We start from the raw sequence: 19,367 nt of genomic DNA, 5'->3' as shown, positions 1-19,367 counted from the left end.
CCCGAAAAAAAAAATTGCACCCACGGGGTGCTCCGGGGTGGGGGCAGCTGGACGGACCCCCCAGGGGCATTTAGGGGGGGCTGCGCCATGCCCCCCCCAATATCCCTGTGTGCTGCCCCAGCTGGAGCCCCCACCCTGCTGGGCTCCCCCCTGTGCCCTATTTATTACCCCCCCCCCCGCATTTCAAGTGCCTCTTGCAGTAATAAAGCCGGCGGCCGGACGGGCGCTGGGCCGTGCCTCTCCTGGGGGGCTCAGCCCTGGCCCCCCGCCCCCCCCCCATGCAACCAGACAAAGCAGGGACAGAGCTGAGCCTTTATTCGTGGCACCCAAGGCACGAGGCCCCCCCGCGTCCTGGGGGCTCGGGCCAGGCGGGGGGCGCAGTGCTGGTGATGGGGGGGGGGGGATCCCCGCAGCCCCTACACGGTGTTGGCGCGGAGCAGGGGGCTGCTCTCGCCACTGGGAGCCCCCCCGAAAACCTGGCGCAGCAGCAGGCGGAGGGTGGCACCGGGGGGCAGCCAGCCCCGGGGGCGGGGGCCGGGGGGGCCGCGGCCAGCAGCGGGCTGTACTTCACTCGGCTGGGGGGCAGAGAGGGGGTTAGCATGGGGGGGCTGGGGCTGAGCCCCTGTGTTGCGGTGCCCCCTCCCCATTTTGCAGTGTTCCCTCATATTGTGGTGTCCTCTCCCCATTTTGCAGTGCCCCCCCCCACGTTATGGTGTCCCCCCCATATTGCGGTGCCCCCTACCCATTTTGAAGTGCCCCCTCCCACGATGTGGTGCCCCCCATATTCCAGTGCCCCCTCCTTATATGCGGTGCCCCCTCCCCATATTGTGGTGTCCCCTCCCCATATTGCAGTGCCCCCCACATTGCGGTGCCCTCCCCATTTTGCAGCCCCCCCCCACATTGCGGTGCCCCCCCCCCGGCCATGCTCACCGGTAGGTGTACGCAGCAGTGCCCAGGGCAGCGGCGATCAGCACCAGCCCCACGGTGAGCGTGGTCCCGCCGGCGGCCGGGGCAGTTCCTGGGGCAGAGGCAGCTGAGCACCCCCGGCCCCCCTGACCCCCCCAACCCCCCCGCCTCCCCCCTGCCCGGTCCCGGTCCCGTTCCTACCTCCGACGGCCACGCGGGTGCTGGCCACGGCCAGCCCGTTGCCGTTGGCCAGGGAGACGTTGAGGCAGTAGAGGCCGGACTGGTTGAAGTCCTGGCGCAGCACCAGCTGGCAGCCGGGCGCCGGCGCCACGGCCGAGCACGTCTGCGTCTGCGCCGTCTGGCACTCGGCGTCCGCCACCACGGTGCACACCTCCTCGGGCAGGCTGGTGGGGGACAGGGAAGGGGTCGGCAGGGCCCCCCCCCGGCACCCGGCACAGCCCCACGGTGTGGGTCCTGCACTGCCCCCCCCTGCTCGTGCCCTCGTCCCTGTGCCAGCCCTGGGCGCTGCCTCCGAGCTGGCCCCAGCTTGTGGTTGTGGTCCCCACTCAGCTCTGGGACATCGAGTCTGAGCTGGCCCCAGCCCCATGGCCTGGATGTGGTCCCCATGTGGTCCCCAGCCCCACATCAGGGTCCCCACCCTGTCCCCAGCTCCACACCAGTGCCCCCAGCCCATCCCCAGTTCCACACCAGGGTCCCACCCCGCTTCCAGCTCCAGACCAAGGTCCCCCCCCCGTCCCCATCCTCTAACCTGGGTCCGTTCATCCTCCCCGAGCCATCCCCAGCCCTGGCACCATCCCCACGCCATCCCCAACTCCAGCCCCAGCCCCCAGCTGCCCTCACCTCCCCTCGCACGTCACCGTCAGCTCCACGCTGTTCCCGCTGCCCTCGGGCACCACGGGCACCACCTGCACGATGGCCACGCTCTCGACTCCCTCTGCAAGGGACGCGGTGTCAGGGCAGGGCCGGCCCCTCCGGGTCCCCCCCCCCTGGTCCCCGGCACTCACGGACGATGTCGAGCTGGGCGGAGAAGGTGCCGTAGCGGTACAGGACGCAGCCCGTGGGCTCAGCCGCGGGCGCCTGGCGCTTCACCAGTGCCAGGGGCTCGCCGGGGGTGGCCGTGGCTCCTGCTGTGGCTCCTGCTGTGGCTCCTGCTGTGGCTCCCACTGTTGCTCCCACTGTGGCATCTTCTATGGATTCAGCTGTGCCCCCAGCTGTGGCTGTCACCACGTCCCCAGCCGTGTCCCCAGCCACGTCCCCAGCTGTCACCGCGCCTGCAGGAGACCCCGGCAGAGAAGTGGCTGGGGAAGGGCAGGAAGGGACCAAACTGTCCCCTCGCAGGACCCCCGAGACGTGACCCGACCTCCCCTGCCCCACGGGGGCAGCACCCACCTGCAGCCACAGTTACCCCCGCAGCCACGGTTCCCCCCGCAGCCGTGGGGGCCGCGGTGCCCAGCACGTCCCCAGCCGGGGACACGGAGGCGAGGAGCAGGGGCTCTGCGGTGGTACCAGCAGGATCCGTAGCAGCTGCTGCGCCGGCCACCGCGGTGCTGAGCGCCAGGACAGGACGGGCTCAGTAGCAGCAGGATCCAAAGGCGCAGCCACGGATGCCTCCACGGGCTCCACGAGCTCCCCAGACCCTACGGGTGCTGAGGTGCCGGGTGCCGCAGCGGTTCCAGGCGCCACAGCGGTGCCGGATGCTGCAGCAGTGCCGGGTGCCGCAGCGGTGCCGGACCCCATAGCGGTGCCGGCGGTGGGACCCGCTGGCTGCGTGGCCGTGGGGCCCTCCGAGGGCGCCATCCCGGTGGTGGGGTCGACGACGGGGGCCACGGAGGTGCCGCAGGTGCTGAGCGGGATGGCCGCCTGCAGCACCAGGCGGGCGGTGAAGGACCCGGCCTCCAGGTAGGTGTGGGTGACGACGGCGCTGCGGGAGATGAGGGTGCCGCTCTGGTCCCCGAAATCCCAGGAGTAGGAGATGTCGGCGTCGCGCAGGTAGTGGCTGGGGTCGTGCAGCTGCACGCTGAAGGCCACGGGGTGGTTGCGCACGAAGCGCCCGTCGCCCACCGCCTCCATCTGCGACACGTCCACGGCCAAGGGCACCTGGTCTGGGGTCACGCAGGCGCCGTCAGCTCGGCCGGTGCCACCGCGTCGCCATCGTCCCCACCGCGTGCCCGGCACCTACCTGTGATGCTGAACTGGGTGCTGGCGCGGCCGATGGGGATGAACTTCTGGCTGCCGCGGTAGTGGTAGACGACCACCTCCATGGTGTAGGAGCCCAGGGCCACCCCGTCCGTCCCCACCGTCAGCTGCGACGTGGCGCCGTCCACCACCTGCCAGTAGCGCCCTGCGGGGACGGCAGGGCTCAAGCGCCGGCCGCGGGGACGCCGCGGTGCCGGGGAGCGGGGACACGGTGCCCGGGAACGGGGGCCTCACCCCACGTCCACCACACGTAGACGAATTTTTCACGCTTGCCCCAGGCACTGCGGGGAAAGGGCTGCCCATCGGGGAAGACGCCGTCCGAGCCCTCGGCCAGCTGCTCCGGGAAGACGGGGTCACCCTGCGTGACGCGGCTGCCTGCGGGGACCAGACGCTGAGCGTGGCGCGGGGGCGGCCGCGGCCCCCATCGGGGACGGGGCGGGGGGCGTCAGGCAGGCTCTGACCGTTGACGGTGCAGTTCTGGCTCCACACCACGCGGCCGTCGGGCAGCGCCGTCTGCGTGCCGGGGAAGCGCAGGGCGATGGAGAAGGTGGCCTTGGCACCGGCCATGGTGGGGGCGTCGTTGCTGATGTCGAAGGTGACGTCGCCGCCTGTCGGGCACGGGTTTTGGGGTGGTTCAGGGACCGTCGCCGCGGGCAGCGTCCCCGTGCCGCCCCGTACCCACCTCGCCAGCAGTCCCTCTGCCGCGCCGTCCCCTCCTGCCACGGCCGGTACAGCCCCGAGTTCCAGCTCCGGAACGCCGACGGCCGCCCTCTCCACATCTGGCTCCGGCCACGGCTCTGGCCACCGGCTCCTGCGGGGGAGAAGGGCCGAGGACGTGCGTGGCACCCCCGGGGCTCCTGGCAGGGCCTCCTTTCGGAGCCCCGGGGGGACACGTGATGGGCTCAGGCTGCGGCGCGGGGCAAAGCCATCACATGGCGCTGGGCGCTGCCCAAAGCCCCTTCATGTGACTCTCAGCTGAGCCGGCCGCAGCACAGGGCGAGCGCTCCCCCCGCGCCCCCCGTTTGGGGGTGGGCAGCCCCCGGCCCCCATCTCAGCCCCATCCGCTGCAGCTTGGGGACCCCACAGGGACATGCGAGGATGGGGACCCCCTGAGCAGCCCCTGTCCTGGGGGCTCCCCCACGCACTGGGACGGGCCCCCCGTGCTGGCAGGGGGGCACACCCAGTGCAGACCCCACCCTGGGGGCCACAGGGGCTGATCCTGCTCCCTGCCTGCTCCAGCTCCAGCAGGCTCCCAGCCCCATCCCCTCACCGCTCGGGGGTCCCCAAGGTACCGGGGGCTGCCTCTCGCAGCCGGGACCACCCCACGGAGCCCCCCGTTTCCATCGGGCCCCCGGCAGCCGCAGCCCCCGGCCCCACTTACGGTCCTGCGCCGTGGCCAGGGCCAGGAGGGCCCCCAGCAGCGCGATGGCCCCGTGCACCCGCATGCTCCGGCCGCTCTCTTCTCGCCTCCTTGCGCTCAGGCTCCCGGGAGAGGCGAAGGCAGCGGCGGCGGGGGGATAAGAAGGGGTCTCCTTTGCATAGCCCCTCCCCGCGGGACGGCCCTGGCGGGGCTGCGGGTGGGCACGTGTGTGCACGTGTGTGCATGCGTGTGCACACGTGTGTCTGTGCGGCCCCGCGCTTCCTCCCGGCCCGGTCACACGCTCCTGGACATGGCTCCAACCGGGCAGGTGGGGGCTCGGGGCAGGCTGGGACCCCTCTGGGGGGCTCGGGGCAGCTTCTCCCCCATGCCCCGTGGCTGCCACTGCCCCACGCTCGTGGGCACCGCGGTGCCCGGGCCGAGTGCTGGGTGCAGCTGGAACCTGGGACGTGGCCCCCAAGCCCCCCACGGGGTGGGGCGCACCCACACGGGCCCCCCGTCTGCTTTGGGGTCGTTGCGGGTCTGTCCCCAGCACAGCCTGGGGCAGGACCTCGGGGTCCTGACGGTGCCCTGGGCTGGCGGGGGGGGGGTGAACGTGGGACCATGTCCGTGGGGCCATGTCGTTGGGCGGTGTCCATGGGGCTGTGGGTGTGACGCGGTGTCTGTGGGACTGCTTGTATGGGGTCTGTGTGTGCCACGGTGTCCGGGGGACCCTGGACGTGACCCCGTGCCCATGGGGTCGTGTCCGTGGGGTCGTGCGTGTGATACCGTGCCCACGGGCCCACGCGCGTGGGGGCTGCGTGTGTGACCCCGTGCCCATGGGATGTGTCCGTGGGGTCACGCTGTCTGTGGGCCACGCTGTCTGTGGGGTCACGCGTGTGACCCCGTGTCCGTGGCATTGTGCCCCCGGGATCGTGGGGGTGACACCACGTCCGTGACACCGTGCGCACAGGACCGGGGGCGACCCCCGAGCCCCCCACCCAGCCGCGGTGCCGCGGTGGGGCCCCACCCGCTCGTCTCCTCCCGCTGGGCAGCGCCCCCCCGCGGCCGGCCCTTGCCCCTTTAAGGCATCTCCCGCGCCGCCCGCCCGCTCGGCCAATGGGGCGGCGCGGGGGGCGTGGCCAGGGAAGGCGGGAAGTGGCGGGGGCGGGGCCGGCCGCGTTGTGGCGCGCCGCGGGCAAGCGGCGGCCGCGATCGTTTCGCGCCCGGCCCGGGACCGCCGGGACCCCCCCCCCCACCCCGGGGCCGTTCCCCCCCCCCCCCGGGGCTGCCCCATGGAGAACTTCCAGAAGGTGGAGAAGATCGGGGAGGGCACCTACGGCGTCGTTTACAAGGCCCGGAACAAGGTCACGGGGGAGGTGGTGGCGCTCAAAAAGATCCGGCTGGACACGTGAGGGCACCGGGGGGGGGGGTACCGGCACCGGGGGGGGGGTACCGGCACCGGGGGGGGCTCAGCCCGGTTGCCCCCGCAGGGAAACCGAGGGTGTCCCCAGCACGGCCATCCGGGAGATCTCGCTGCTGAAGGAGCTGAAACACCCCAACATCGTCAAGTCAGAGGGGGGGGCACTACGGGGGGGGGGGACCGGAGAGGGGGGGGGTCCCGGGGGGAGGGAGGGACCGGGGAGGGGATGGGGGAGGTGGAGGAAGCGGGGGGGGGGAGAGCCGGGGGGGAGGGAACACCGGGGACACTGTGGGGGGGGCAGTATGGGGGATGGGGGATGCAGGGGAGGGGGTGGGATTTTGGGGGGGGGGGCGCCGAGGGGGGTGGGATGTGGAGTTGGGGGGGGGGGCTGGGATCTTGGGGGGGCAGTGCTGGAGGATGGGGGGAGTGGGGGGGGCTGGAGGCTGGGGGGGGAAGGGCTGGGGGGGGCAGTAGGGGGGGCTGGGGGGCAGTGCTGGGGGGCTGGGGGCTTGGGGGGGCAGTGGGGGGGTGTCTGGAGGCTGGGGGGATCAATACTGGGGGGCTGAGGGGGCAGTAGGGGGGGCTGGGGGAGCAGTGGGGGGGGCTGGGGGCTGCGGGGGGGCTCTATTGGGGATCTGGGGGGGGGGCTGGGATTTGGCAGTGGGGCAGTACCAGGGTCTGCAGGATGTATGTGGGGGGGGGGGGGGCAGTACCACGGTACCAGGGGCTGGGTGCTGGGGGCGTGGGCGGGGGGGGGCAGGGGGGTGGCGGTGCCAGCCCAGTCCCCCCCCCCCCACCCCCCCTCAGGCTGCTGGACGTGATCCACACGGAGAACAAGCTGTACCTGGTCTTCGAGTTCCTGCACCAGGACCTGAAGAAATTCATGGACGACTCCTCCCTCGGCATCGCCCTGCCCCTCATCAAGGTGCGCGGGGGGCTTCGGGGGGGGGGGGAAGGGGACACGGTTAGGGTCAGGGGGAGGCGCTGACCCCCCCCCGCAGAGCTACCTGTTCCAGCTGCTGCAGGGCCTGGCGTTCTGCCACGCGCACCGCGTGCTGCACCGCGACCTCAAGCCCCAAAACCTCCTCATCAACGCCGACGGCGCCATCAAGCTGGCGGATTTCGGGCTGGCCCGCGCCTTCGGGGTGCCCCTGCGAACCTACACGCACGAGGTGGGCACGGGGAAAAAGGGGGGGCGAGAGGGGGGCGGCCCCGTGCTCACTGCGCCCCCCCCGTGTCCCCCACCCCAGGTGGTGACGTTGTGGTACCGGCCCCCCGAAATCCTGCTGGGCTGCAAGTATTACTCCACCGCCGTGGACATCTGGAGCCTGGGCTGCATCTTCGCTGAGATGGTGAGGGGGGGGCCCGGGGGGGGCAACGGGTGAAGGGGAGCAAAGCCACGACCCCCCCCCCCCCCGTGGCGGTGGCTGCCACCCATGGGTGTCCTCGCGATGAGGTCGTGTCCTGGTGGCACCTTGGGGATGCCCTGGGATGCGCCCTGGGGACACCAAGGGGATGCCATGGTGGCACCCTAGGGACACCCTGGGCACCGGTGGCACCCTGGGGACACCGGGGATGTGCCCTGGGGACACCAAGGGGGCTGTGGTGGCACCCTGGGGACACCCCTGGTGCTGGTGCCACCCCAGGATGTGCCCTGGGGACACCAAGGGGACACCATGGTGGCACCCTGGGGACACCCCAGGCACTGGTGGCACCCTGGGGACACCACGGTCTGGTTTGGGGACACCCTGCAGACAAAGCAGGGTGTGCCTTGGGGACACTGGGGGCTCCGTGGTGGCACCCTTGGGACACCCTGGGGACACCAGGACCTACCCGAGGGACACCACAGGGACCCCCAGGACCTACCCCAGGGTCCCCTGGGACCTACCCTGGGGTCACCTCAGGGACCCCCAGGACGTAGCCAAGGGACACCCCAGGGACCCCCAGAACCTCCCCCAGGGACACCCCAGCCCCCCCCCATCCCCCTGTCCCACCCCCTTTCCCCCCCCCCCATCCCACCCCTGACATTTCCCCACGCGGGGCCAGCACCCGCCGCAGGCAGCGGGGGCACAAAGGGGGCTGTGTGGCCACCAGGAGGGAGGGGGGGGCACGCGAACAACCGGCATCATGTGAGCCCCCACCCCCAGCCCCACATCACGGGGCCGGTCACGAGGGGGGCGTGGGGGCCGTTTGATCCCTGCCCCGCGGGGTCCCCTCACCCCAACCCCAACCCTTCCTGGCGCCGAGCGCTCCCCCATTGACCCCCAACCCCCCCCAATGCCCCCTGTTGACCCCCAAACCCCCCCCCAATCCCCCCTGTTGACCCTCAAACCCCCCCCAATGCCCCCTGTTGACCCCCCAAACCCCCCCAATGACCCCCGTTGACCCCCAAGCCCCCCCCAATCCCCCCCGTTGACCCCTAACCCCCCCCAACCCCCCCCAATGCCCCCCATTGACCTCCAAACCCCCCAAACCCCCCCAATGCCCCCCGTTGACCCCCAAAGCCCCCCAATCCCCCCCCGTTGACCCCCAACCCCCCCCAATGCCCCCGTTGACCCCCAAGCCCCCCCCAATCTCCCCCTGTTGACCCCTAACCCCCCCAAAACCCCCCCCAATGCCCCCCATTGACCTCCAAACCCCCCCAAATCCCCCAAGGCCCCCCGTTGACCCCCAAACCCCCCCCAATGCTCCCTGTTGACCCCCAAACCCCCCCAATCCCCTCCATTGACCCCAAACCCCCCAATGCCCCCGTTGACCCCCAACCCCCCCCAATGCCCCCCGTTGACCCCCAAGCCCCCCCAATCCCCCTGTTGACCCCCAACCCCCCCCAAACCCCCCCCAATGCCCCCCATTGACCTCCAAACCCCCCCAAACCCCCCCAATGCCCCCCGTTGACCCCCAAACCCCCCCATCCCCCCCTGTTGACCCCCAAACCCCCCCCAATCCCCAACATTGATCCCCAAACCCCCCCCCCATCCCAAAAAGGTGATGCGGCGGGCGCTGTTCCCGGGGGACTCGGAGATCGATCAGCTCTTCCGCATCTTCCGCACGCTGGGCACCCCGGACGAGGCGGCGTGGCCGGGGGTCACCGCGCTGCCCGACTACAAACCCACCTTCCCCCGCTGGGCGCGCCAGGACCTGGGCAAGTTGGTGCCACCGCTGGACGAGGACGGCCACAAACTGCTGGCGGTGAGCCCCCGGCCCCGGGGGGGGCACCTGGAGGGGTTCCGACCCCCCCTCAATTCACCCTCATCCCATTTATTTTATTTATTTTATTCATTTTTTATTTTTTATATTTCATATTTTTTATTATTTTTATTTTTTTAATTTTATTAATTTTATTAATTTTATTTTATTATTTTATTTTTTATTATTTTTTATTTATTTATTTTATTTTTGTCCCCCCCCCCCCAGCAAATGCTGCACTACGACCCCAACAAGCGCATCTCGGCCAAGGCGGCGCTGCGCCACCCCTTCTTCCACGACGTCACCAAGGTGGTCCCCAACCTGCGGCTGTGAGCCTTGGGGGGGGGGGGGGCTGGCCCCTTGTGTCCCCCCCCCACACCCCCCCACAAGAACCAGCGAGGAGCCCTCGGCCCCCACGTGCGGAGGTGACGGCGCCGGGACCCCCCCACACACACTCTGGGACTCCCCCCCCACGCTCTGGGACCCCCCACCAGCTCCCTGCTGGCCCCCCAAGGACTGCTCGGGGCAGAGCCCCCCCCCCTCAAGGACGCAGCCCCCCGGAGAGGAGCCGCCCCCCCCTCCAGTGGCCCCCTCCCCACCCAGGCTCTTGGCACTTACGGCCCTGCTGGGGGGGCCCAGCGCCTTCACCCCCCCCCCTTCCTCTCCCATTCCCGCAGCGCGGTTTTAGGGGGGGGGGGGGAGCCCCTTGCGTTGTGTGCCCCCCCCCCTTTATTTCCCCCCCCCCCCTTTTTGTCGTGCCGCGGGGTTTCCTCACTGCCTTTTGTACCCGATAAAGCTCCGCGTGCAGCGCTGCCGCCTCTGCTCGGGGGGGGGGGGGGACACGGACACGGGGGGGGGGTCTGCGCCTTCCCCCCCCTGCTTTGGGGACCCCCAGAGTGTGGGCCCCCCCCCCCCAACCCCCTGTGCGTGCCCAGCCCCCCCATGTGTCTATAGGGCCGCTGTGTGGCCGCCCCATATGTGTCCCATGGGCCCCAGCCGCCCCCCCCCCCCCCAGGGCCCTACAGGCCCGTATGTGCCCCACAGACCCCCCCAGGTCCTGTCTGTGCTCCTGAGTCCCTTTAAGGGCTTTGTCACCCCCCCCGGTTCCATACGTGTCCTGCAGGTCCCTATAGGGCCTACGCCTTCCCTGCAGTCACTATAGGGCCCATACGTGCCCCCGCCCCGGTCTATAGGGCTCGTATGTGCCCCATGGTCCCTGTAGGGCCCTTACGTGCACCCAGGTCCCTATAGGGTCCATCCACGTTCTCTGCAGTCCCTGTAGGGTCCATATGGGCATTCATAGGGACCACACTCCCCCCAGAATCCCTAGAGGGCCTGTACGTGACACTCAGTCCCTATAGGTTCCATATGTTCACCATAGTCCCTATAGGGCTTATACATGCCCGGCTGTCTCCGTAGGTTCTACGTGTCCCCTGAGTCCCTATAGGCCCCATACACATCCCCAGGTCCCTATAGGGCTCATACCACCTCAGGTAGGTCCATACAGCGCCCATAGCAGTCCCTATAGGGCCCCTATGTGACCCCAAGGTCCCTATAGGGCCCATACATGTCCTCAGGTCCCTGTAAGGCCCATATGTCCCCCAAGTGGGTCCCTACAGAGTCCATACCAGTCCCTATAGGGTACATATGTCCCCCTAGGTAGGTCCCTACAGGGCCTATATCGGTCTCTATAGGGCCCAAACACATCCCCAGGTCCTTATAAGGCTTGTATGTCCCCCAGGGGAGGTCCCTACAGGGTCCATAGTGGTCTCTGTAGGGCCCACGCATCCCCCCAGGTAGGTCCATACAGGGCCCATACCGGTCCCTATAGGGCTCATATGTGACCCCAAGGTCCCTATAGGGCCCATACATGTTCGCAGGTGGGTCCCTACAGGCCCCATACACAACCCCCAGGTCCATATAAGGCCGATGTGTCCCCCCAGGTAGGTCCCTGCAGGGCCTATACTGTTCCCTATAGGCCCCATACACATCCCCAGGTCCCTATAGGGCTCATATGTCCCCTAAGGTAGGTCCCTATAGGGTCCATACTGGTCTCTTTAGTTCCCATACACATTCTCAGGTCCCTATAGGGCTCATATGTCCTCTCAGGTAGGTCCATACAGCGCCCATGATGGTCCCTATAGAGACCATATACAACACCAAGGTCCGTATAGGGCCCATATATGTCCCAGGTCCCTATAGGGCCTGTATGTCCCCCAAGGTGGGTCCCTACAGGGTCTATAGTGGTCTCTATAGGGCCCACACATCCACCCAGGTAGGTCCATACAGGGCCCATACTTGTCCCTATAGGCCCCGTACATGACCCTAGGTCTCCATAGGGCCCATACATGCCCCCAGCTCCCTATAGGGCTCATATGTTCTCCCAGGTAGGTCCATACAGTGCCCATGATGGTCCCTATAGAGACCATACACAACACTAAGGTCCATATAGGGCCCCAGATCCCTATAGGGCCCATATGTCCCCCATGGTGAGTCCTTATAGAGTCCATACTGATCCCTATAGATAACCCCGGTCCCTATAGGGCCCATACACATCCCCAGGTCCATATAAGGCCTGTATATCCCCCTAGGTGGGTCCCTACAGAGTCCATACTGGTCCCTATGGGTCACCCCGGTCCCTATAGGGCCTGTACCCATCCCCATGCCCCTATAGGGCCCACACGCCCCCCAAGGCAGGTCCATACGGGGCCTGTACCGGTCCCTATAGGGCCCATTTGTGACCCCAGGCCCCTGTAGGGCCCATACACGCCTACAGGGCCCCCATATCCCCCCGCTGTGTCCCTATAACGCCCCCCCCGCCCCTATAAGGCCCCCACGACCCCCGGGGGGGGGGTCCCGAAGGCCCCCACGTGACCCCCGGTCCCCGCAGGCCCCCATTGGCTGCGCTGCGTTGGGCGGGGCCGCTGACGCGCCAACCTCAGCCCCGATTGGCCGAGCCGGGAGGAAGAGGCGGGTCCAGCGCCCCGCCGCGCGGCGCTGATTGGCCGAACCGGGCCGCGGTCCCGCCCCGGGCGGGGAGGGCGGGGCCCAGGCGCTGTTTGTGTGCTCGGGCCGCGACGGGAGCCGGGGCCGCCGCAGGTACCGGGGGGGGGGCGGGGGGGGCTGGGCCGGGGCCGTGACCGGAACCGGAACCGGGAACCGGAACCGGGAACCGGAACCGGAGAGCCGGGGCCTGGCGCTGCCTCCGGGCCCGTCCCGGTGAGGCCGCGGCCGCCGCCGGTCGGGGCGGGGACCCCCGGGGCCCTCCCGGTGCCGCCGCTCCCTGCCCGGCCCCCGGGGGCTCCGTGGCCCGGCGGTACCGGGGAGGTACCGGGGAGGTACCGGGGAGGGGGGGTGCGGAGCGCGGCCGGTCCCCAGCGGGTCCCCCCTGAGCCACCGGGGCCGGTACCGGGGGGGCCGCCCCGGGAGGGCTCCGGTGGGGGCGGGCGGGCGGCGCTGCCGCGGCTCGGCGCTCGGTACCGGGGGCTCCGTGCGGCCTCCGGGCTGCCGGGGGTGTCCCGGGACCCCCCCGGTGCTCCTCCGCCATGGGACCGGTGCTCCCGGTGTGCCCGGTGCGCGGCCGGGGGTTCCCGGCGGTAACCGGGCCCGGTGTACCGGGGGGGGCCGAGCCGCGCTCCCCGCTCCTCCCCCCTGAGCCTCCACCGGGCCCGCGGTTGGGCCACAGCGGGGCCGGGTGGCACCGGAAAGCCGTTACCCCGCGGGGCTGGCGCAACCCCGGGGCCCGCCGGGGGCTCCCGGTCCCCCACCGGCGGAGCTCGGCCCCGGGAGGTGCCCGTGGGTGTCACCGGTGGGCCCGGGGCAGCGCCGGTCCCGGGAGCTGGGGGGGTGCTGAGCCCCGGGGGGGTGCTGGGGGTGGGAGGGGGCACTCTGCGCCCCGCCAGCACCGGGGGGGAACGGGAACAGGGGGGGAACCGGCACCCGGTGGCGTCCCCGGTGTCAGCTCTGCGCTGTCCCCGTCCTGCTGCCGGTTTGTAAATCCCTACCGGGGGACCGGAGAGCCCCGAGAGGGGATGGGATTGGGGGGGGGGGGGAGATTGGCCCTAAAGAAACCCCAAAGCTGGCTCCCTGCAGGCCCCCGAGCTGCGGGGCTCCCCCGGCAGCGACCCCTCGGGGTGTGCGGGGACCCCCAGCACCGGGGGGAGGAAACGGGAGGGGAAAAATGAAAAAAAAATAATAAAAATCCAACCCAAAGCGGGCTGAGGAACTCGGAGGCCGGGCCGGGAGTTTGTGCAGCCCCTCCTCGGGGCGGGCAGGGAGGGAGGCAGCCGAGGAATCCGCGCTGTGGCCGGGGGGGAGCTCCTGGGACCCCCCCCCGGTGCCGGGATCACCCCCAGGGAGCTGGAATTGGCTGCAGGGGCTGCTCCTCGTGGGGTGCGGGGGGTCTGTGCCGTGCTGATGGCTCCGCTCTGCTCCCCTCGCAGCACTGCCCAGCGGGTCCCAGCCCAGCGGATCCCAGCCCAGCGGATCCCCGCTCGGTGCCGCGGCGTCGCTGCCTTCCCCCCTCGCAGGGCGCGCGGCGCAGCAGCAGCAGCAGCAGGAGCCCGGCCATGACCAGCAGAGGAGCCGCCAGGCCGAATGGGCAGGCCCAAGCGAGCAAAATCTGTCAGTTCAAGCTGGTGCTGCTGGGCGAGTCGGCGGTGGGGAAATCCAGCCTGGTGCTGCGCTTCGTCAAGGGGCAGTTCCACGAGTACCAGGAGAGCACCATCGGGGGTGAGTCGGCCGCGGCACCCGCCCACGGGGCACGGCGGCACCAGGGAGCCACGCACCGGGGACTCCGAGCTCCCGGAGCCACCGTCTGTGCGCGTTTTGCCTCGCTCCGGTTTGATTTCCTTCCCGCACCGGCCAGTGTCGGGCTCTGGGCTCGTGCTGGCGGCTGCAATCCGTGGATGAGCCACGCGAGCGCTTTTGGGGAGAGGGGGAGAGCCCCCCTGCAGCCTCCTGGGGGGGCCGGGCTCTCGGCGCAGTCCCCACGCCTCGGCTGTGGTCTCGCAGGGATAATTCTGTGGGGCACAACGCAGGAGTCCTGCTCATCCCCCAAAAAGCCCCACCGCTCGTGTGGAGCAGCTCCGTACGCTCCCAGCAGTGTCCAAGGGGCCACGGGCTCCCCACACACCCAGCTCCACATCCCCCAGGGTCTGGGTGGGGGCAGGCAGGGTGCTGGGGGTCTGCGTCCCCCCCAGCACCATTTGGGGGCAGGCAGGGTGCTGGGGGGCGGCCGTTTGAAGCTAATTCTCTCCTCCCCGCCCCCCCCCAGCGGCGTTTCTCACACAGTCCGTCTGCCTGGACGACACAACGGTGAAATTTGAGATTTGGGACACGGCCGGGCAGGAGCGGTACCACAGCCTGGCCCCCATGTACTACCGGGGGGCGCAGGCGGCCATCGTGGTCTACGACATCACCAACCAGGTGAGCACCGCAGGCTGGGGGGGGGGCGTCCCGGTGCCTCACCAGGGGGTCCCGGTGCCTGGCGGGGGGGTCCCGGTGAGGTGCTGCCGCCAGACTCGGCCTCGAGCCCCCCCCTCTGCTCGCAGGAAACGTTTGCACGGGCGAAGACATGGGTGAAGGAGCTGCAGAGACAAGCCAGCCCCAGCATCGTCATCGCCCTGGCCGGCAACAAAGCCGACCTGGCCAGCAAGCGCATGGTGGAGTACGAGGTGAGCGCCGCTCCCGGGCGCTTTGGGGTCGGGGATGGGGTCGGGGACGGGGTCGGGGCCGGGGCCGGTCCTGCCCGCGGCCGCCGAGCCCTCAGCCCGGTGCCGGTGTCGGTTCCAGGAGGCGCAGGCCTACGCAGATGACAACAGCCTCCTGTTCATGGAGACGTCGGCCAAGACGGCGATGAACGTCAACGACCTCTTCCTGGCCATCGGTGAGGCTGGGGGGGGGCTGCGGGGGGGGCCCAGCCGGGCTGTGTGGGGCAGAGCCCCTGGGGGTCCCACCCCACGGCGGCTCCGCGGCAGGGCCGGTGAGCGCAGGGGGGGCTCAGGGGGGTTTTTCCCCCCCGGGAAGCACGGAGACAGCCGGGATCTGCCCGTGGGGGTGCTGAGCACCTCCTGACGCCCCCCCCCGCCTGTCTGCCTCCCCCCCCCCAGCCAAGAAGCTGCCAAAGAGCGAGCCCCAGAGCACGAGCGGCGCGGCGGGGAGGAGCAGAGGCGTGGACCTCCACGAGCAGAGCCAGCAGAACAAGAGCCAGTGCTGTAGCAACTGAAGGGCGGCCGGCGGCAGCGCGGGCGAGGAAGAGCGAAGCCGTTAACGTGTCCCCCCCCCCGCCCCCCCCCCCCCCCCAAATCCTCCACACCCCCTCCGTTCCGGCACACTGAGACCCGTGGGCAGCAGCCCCCCCCCGCCCCCCCCCAGCTCCGTCTAACTGCACTTTTTAACGCTTCAGAGCCGCCGCCGGAGCCCCCGTTCCCCCCCCCAATGGCCTGGAACCAGACCCGCCGGGGACTGAACGTCCAGCACCGAACTCTTCTTCACTTTGTATCATAGGTGCAGAGAGCGACCCGACTCCCCTCCCGCCCCCCCCTGCGCCCCCCCCTCCCTGCCACCTCCCCTTTTGCTTTGGGAATTCCCGCTCGGTCCCTCGCCAGGAGGCGGCCGCGGCGCCCTCAGACGTCGGCTTGGCGGTGAGGGGGGGTCCGGAGCAGCCCCCCGCAGAGCGGCGTTCCCGAGGGGGCTGCCATGGGGTAATTTTTATTTTTATTTTCTTTTTTTTTTTTTTTCCCCTCTCTTCCCTCCTTTTTCTTCTGTTTCGCTGCTCATTGGGGGGGGGTGTGGGGGGGGAGCTGCAGTGCCCTTACCTTCTTCCTCGGTGGCCTTTCTTTGCTGGAGGATCGGAAGTGCCTGGGAACCTGTCACAGGGGGAGGGGGGACGCGGGGAGCCCGCGGGGACCCCGAGCTCACCCCCCCGCACCCCCCGGTGGAGCCGTGCCCGTCCCCGCCACCCCCTCAGCGTCCCCCCGGTGATCCCGGCACGGCGGGGGGCTTTGGCACCCCGCGCTTTGCCCGTCCCCACCCGGTTGGCACGGCCTCCCCCGGCCCCGGTTCCTTTCCTCCCGTTCCCCGGGGATTTTTCCCGGGGGGGGGGGTGACCCCGTGGCCGCCCCCGGTTGCGTGCGGCACCCTTGGGCTGGTGCCAGGCGCCCGCGGCCCCGTGGCCGTTGCCCTTTGCCTTGGCTCCCAGCCCAAAGCTGGCAGCGGGGGCACCCGGGGCTTGGGGGGGGGCATCCCCCAGACCCCCCCAGCACCCCCCCGAGCCCCCCACCCCCTCTCCCCCCCCTGCACCCCCTTGTCCACCTCCCCCCCCGGCACCCCCAGGCTCCCCCCCCGGGCTGGCAGCGGGGTCCCGGGGATCCCCGGGCTCGAGCCCCCCCCCCCCCCCCAAACCGGGCGCCCCCAGCCCCCCCCGGGGGTCGCTGCAGCTCCCCAGGGCCTCCCTCTCCTCCCCCCCCCCCCCCCCTTCCCCTTTTTCTCCTCGCGTCTCCGGTTCGGTTCCTGCCGTGCCCCGGGGAGGGGGGGGGGGGGGGGGTTGGGGGGGGGTAGCGCCGCCCCGGTGGCACCTCCCGAGCGCGGTCCCGGCCGCGGCTGCTGGCTTCGCGGTGTATTTAATGTAAGTAAAGGACAAAACCCACAAAAAAAAAAACAAAAAAAACAAAAAAAAAGGAAGAAAACCACCCAAAACGCTCCGTCTGCTGCCTGGGGGGGGGGGGGCGGGCCGGGGGTGGGGCAGGGGAGGGGAGGGGGGGTGCGGGGCGGGGTCCCGGTACCGGAGCTGTTGGAACCGGGCCCGGCTCCGCATCCGGCAGCGCCCCGATAGCGCTTATCGGGGGCACCGGGCGCGCCCCGCCCCGCCCCGCCCGGTGCCGCGGCCCCTTTAAGGCGCGGCCCCCCCCGCGCTGTTTGGGGGGGGGAGGGGGCGTGGCCGGGGGGCGAGGCCCCGCCCCTCGCCCCTCTCTTAAAGCCGCAGAGCGCCCCGAGAGCCCCGGTGACGACGCAGGTGCGGGGAGGGGGGGGAGGAACCGGGACCGGGAGTAGGGGGAGGTTGGGGGGGGTGCGGGGGGGGTCGCCCGCACGGTCCCGGCCCCCGGGGGGCTCCCGGTGGCCGCGGAGCCGCTCTCACGGCGCCGCTCTCCCCGCTCAGGTCCCGCCGCGATGCTGCTGCTCCGCGCCGTTACCGGGCGCAGGTAGGAACCGGGCTCGGGGGTCCCGGTGCCGCCCCCCCCCCAAGCTCCCGGGGGTCCCGGGCCGCCCTCAGCGCCGCTTTCCCCCCCGCAGGCTCCCGCTGCCGCTGCCCCGCCGCGCCTGGTCCCGGACGGGCGCCGCCCGCTTCGCCGCCGGTAGCCCCGGCCCGGGGGGCACCGGGAGGGCGGCCCCGGTGCTGGCGGCGCTGCTGGGGCTCGGCGCCGTCCTGGCCTACGGAGACCGGAGGCGGAGGGTGAGGAACGGGGAGGGGGAGAACGGGACCGGGGGAGGGACGGGAGGAGGAAGGGGGGGGGCGGGAGGGAACCGGGCTCTCCTCGGTGCCTGGGCTGCCGGGACGGGGGGTACCGGGGGGTCCCGGTGTGTCCCGGGGGTACCGGGGGGTCCCGGGGGGCGCCGAGCTCCCGCTGATGGAGCCGGGGTCCCCCAGACCGCCCAGGCTGCCCAAGCCCCCCGGTACCCCCGGTACACGCGGGAGGAGGTGGGGAGGCACCGCTCGCCCCAGGACCGTGTCTGGGTGACCCACGGCACCGACGTGTTCGACGTCACCGACTTCGTGGAGCTGCACCCGGGGGGCGCCGACAAAATCCTGCTGGCGGCCGGGGGGGCCCTGGAGCCCTTCTGGGCCCTCTACGCCGTCCACAGCCAGCCCCACGTCCTGGAGCTGCTGCGCGAGTACAAGGTGGGCGAGCTCAGCCCCGAGGAGGCGCCGCCGGCCGCCGCCGCCACCGGAGACCCCTTCGCCGGGGACCCCCCCCGGCACCCCGGGCTGCGCGTCAACAGCCAGAAGCCGTTCAACGCCGAGCCGCCGGCGGAGCTGCTGGCCGAGCGCTTCCTGACGCCCAATGAGCTCTTCTTCACCCGCAACCACCTGCCGGTACCGGCGGTGGACCCCGGCTCCTACCGGCTGCGGGTGGAGGGCCCGGGGGGCCGGGCGCTGTCGCTGTCGCTGCCGGAGCTGCGCAGCCGCTTCCCCAAGCACGAGGTGACGGCCACGCTGCAGTGCGCCGGGAACCGCCGGGCCGAGATGAGCCAGGTCCGGCCCGTCAAGGGGCTGCCGTGGGACATCGGGGCCATCAGCACGGCCCGCTGGGGGGGCGCGCGGCTGCGCGACGTCCTGCTGCACGCCGGCTTCGAGGAGCAGCGGGAGGGCGAGTGGCACGTCTGCTTCGAGGGGCTGGACGCCGACGCCGGGGGGGCTCCCTACGGCGCCTCCATCCCCTACGGCCGCGCCGTCAGCCCGGCCGCCGACGTGCTGCTGGCCTACGAGATGAACGGCGAGGAGCTGCCCCGCGACCACGGCTTCCCCGTGCGCGTGGTGGTGCCCGGCGTGGTGGGCGCCCGCAGCGTCAAGTGGCTGCGGCGCGTGGCCGTGAGCCCGGCCGAGAGCCCCAGCCACTGGCAGCAGAACGACTACAAGGGCTTCTCCCCCTGCGTGGACTGGGACACGGTGGACTACAAGACGGCGCCCGCCATCCAGGAGCTGCCGGTGCAGTCGGCCATCACCCACCCGCGCCCCGGGGCGGCGGTGCCGGCGGGGGAGCTGACGGTGAAGGGCTACGCCTGGAGCGGCGGCGGGCGGCCGGTGGTGCGGGTGGACGTCTCGCTGGACGGGGGGCGCACCTGGCGGGTGGCGCGGCTGGCGGGCGAGCGGCCCCCCCCGGAGCGGGCCTGGGCCTGGGTGCTGTGGGAGCTGCGGGCGCCGGTGGCGGCGGGCGCGGAGCTGGAGATCGTCTGCAAGGCGGTGGACGGCAGCTACAACGTGCAGCCCGACAGCCACGCGCCCATCTGGAACCTGCGCGGGGTCCTCAGCAACGCCTGGCACCGCGTCCGCGTCTCCGTCCGCGACTGAGGGGGGCCACAGCCCTGCCCCGCCGCCGGCCCCCGCTCGCGTGCGCGGCCCCGCCGCCGGCGGCTCGAAGGTCGGCCCCTTTACGGCCCCCGACGTGTGAAAGTGGCTCCATAAAAAGATTGCGCAGCTTTTATGGACTCGCTGCTGCTTCCCGGGGCACGGCCGGGGCAGCGCCGCCGTAACGGGGCCGGGGATGGCCTCAGGGGACC

At 71.1% G+C, this 19,367-nt stretch overlaps 4 protein-coding genes across 5 annotated transcripts; 3 read left to right on the top strand and 1 right to left on the bottom strand.

The window, feature by feature from the left end:
• Positions 1-298: 298 nt before the first annotated feature.
• Positions 299-4,664, bottom strand: PMEL (premelanosome protein). Its single transcript, XM_072031796.1, is given in 13 exon segments — positions 299-521; positions 524-575; positions 931-1,018; positions 1,108-1,310; positions 1,768-1,861; positions 1,932-2,198; positions 2,317-2,485; positions 2,488-3,029; positions 3,107-3,268; positions 3,358-3,498; positions 3,585-3,731; positions 3,806-3,934; positions 4,505-4,664. Coding segments are annotated over 13 exon segments (2,163 nt in total). The 5' UTR covers positions 4,569-4,664; the 3' UTR covers positions 299-416.
• Positions 4,665-5,656: 992 nt separating this feature from the next.
• On the top strand, positions 5,657-9,896 carry CDK2 (cyclin dependent kinase 2). The gene is made up of 7 exons (XM_072031804.1): positions 5,657-5,891; positions 5,974-6,051; positions 6,711-6,828; positions 6,905-7,075; positions 7,154-7,255; positions 8,889-9,092; positions 9,318-9,896. The coding sequence occupies exons 1-7, from the start codon at positions 5,776-5,778 to the stop codon at positions 9,420-9,422; spliced, it is 894 nt and encodes a 297-aa protein (XP_071887905.1). The 5' UTR covers positions 5,657-5,775; the 3' UTR covers positions 9,423-9,896.
• Positions 9,897-12,042: 2,146 nt separating this feature from the next.
• On the top strand, positions 12,043-15,562 carry RAB5B (RAB5B, member RAS oncogene family). Of its 2 annotated transcripts, none has more exons than XM_072031806.1 (6): positions 12,043-12,188; positions 13,532-13,820; positions 14,365-14,516; positions 14,642-14,764; positions 14,883-14,976; positions 15,200-15,562. In XM_072031806.1, exons 2-6 carry the CDS (start codon positions 13,658-13,660, stop codon positions 15,313-15,315), a joined length of 648 nt encoding a protein of 215 aa, XP_071887907.1. In that variant the 5' UTR covers positions 12,043-12,188; positions 13,532-13,657; the 3' UTR covers positions 15,316-15,562. The 2 variants fall into 2 exon arrangements, with proteins under 2 accessions (XP_071887907.1, XP_071887908.1); XM_072031807.1 differs by lacking the exon at positions 12,043-12,188 and adding an exon at positions 12,198-12,308.
• Positions 15,563-17,014: 1,452 nt separating this feature from the next.
• On the top strand, positions 17,015-19,289 carry SUOX (sulfite oxidase). Its single transcript, XM_072031798.1, has 4 exons — positions 17,015-17,103; positions 17,248-17,290; positions 17,382-17,541; positions 17,737-19,289. The coding sequence occupies exons 2-4, from the start codon at positions 17,259-17,261 to the stop codon at positions 19,156-19,158; spliced, it is 1,614 nt and encodes a 537-aa protein (XP_071887899.1). The 5' UTR covers positions 17,015-17,103; positions 17,248-17,258; the 3' UTR covers positions 19,159-19,289.
• The last annotated feature ends 78 nt before the right edge of the window (positions 19,290-19,367 follow it).

Source organism: Anas platyrhynchos, chromosome 34, assembly GCF_047663525.1.
Source record: "Anas platyrhynchos isolate ZD024472 breed Pekin duck chromosome 34, IASCAAS_PekinDuck_T2T, whole genome shotgun sequence".
Taxonomy (NCBI): domain Eukaryota; kingdom Metazoa; phylum Chordata; class Aves; order Anseriformes; family Anatidae; genus Anas; species Anas platyrhynchos.
The sequence above is the reverse complement of the archived record's forward strand: the minus strand, read 5'-3'. Positions and strand labels throughout refer to the sequence as shown.

Excerpts from the sequence above, each read along its gene's own strand:
- SUOX (XM_072031798.1), top strand. The coding sequence starts at position 17,259 with ATGCTGCTGCTCCGCGCCGTTACCGGGCGCAG. Across the intron at positions 17,291-17,381 it reads CGCGCCGTTACCGGGCGCAG|GCTCCCGCTGCCGCTGCCCC; the intron begins GTAGGAACCGGG and ends TCCCCCCCGCAG. Across the intron at positions 17,542-17,736 it reads ACGGAGACCGGAGGCGGAGG|ACCGCCCAGGCTGCCCAAGC; the intron begins GTGAGGAACGGG and ends GGGGTCCCCCAG.
- RAB5B (XM_072031806.1), top strand. The coding sequence starts at position 13,658 with ATGACCAGCAGAGGAGCCGCCAGGCCGAATGGGCAGGCCCAAGCGAGC. Across the intron at positions 14,517-14,641 it reads TCTACGACATCACCAACCAG|GAAACGTTTGCACGGGCGAA; the intron begins GTGAGCACCGCA and ends CTCTGCTCGCAG. Across the intron at positions 14,765-14,882 it reads AGCGCATGGTGGAGTACGAG|GAGGCGCAGGCCTACGCAGA; the intron begins GTGAGCGCCGCT and ends TGTCGGTTCCAG.
- CDK2 (XM_072031804.1), top strand. The coding sequence starts at position 5,776 with ATGGAGAACTTCCAGAAGGTGGAGAAGATCGGGGAGGGCACCTACGGC. Across the intron at positions 5,892-5,973 it reads AAAAAGATCCGGCTGGACAC|GGAAACCGAGGGTGTCCCCA; the intron begins GTGAGGGCACCG and ends TTGCCCCCGCAG. Across the intron at positions 7,076-7,153 it reads TGCGAACCTACACGCACGAG|GTGGTGACGTTGTGGTACCG; the intron begins GTGGGCACGGGG and ends CCCCCACCCCAG.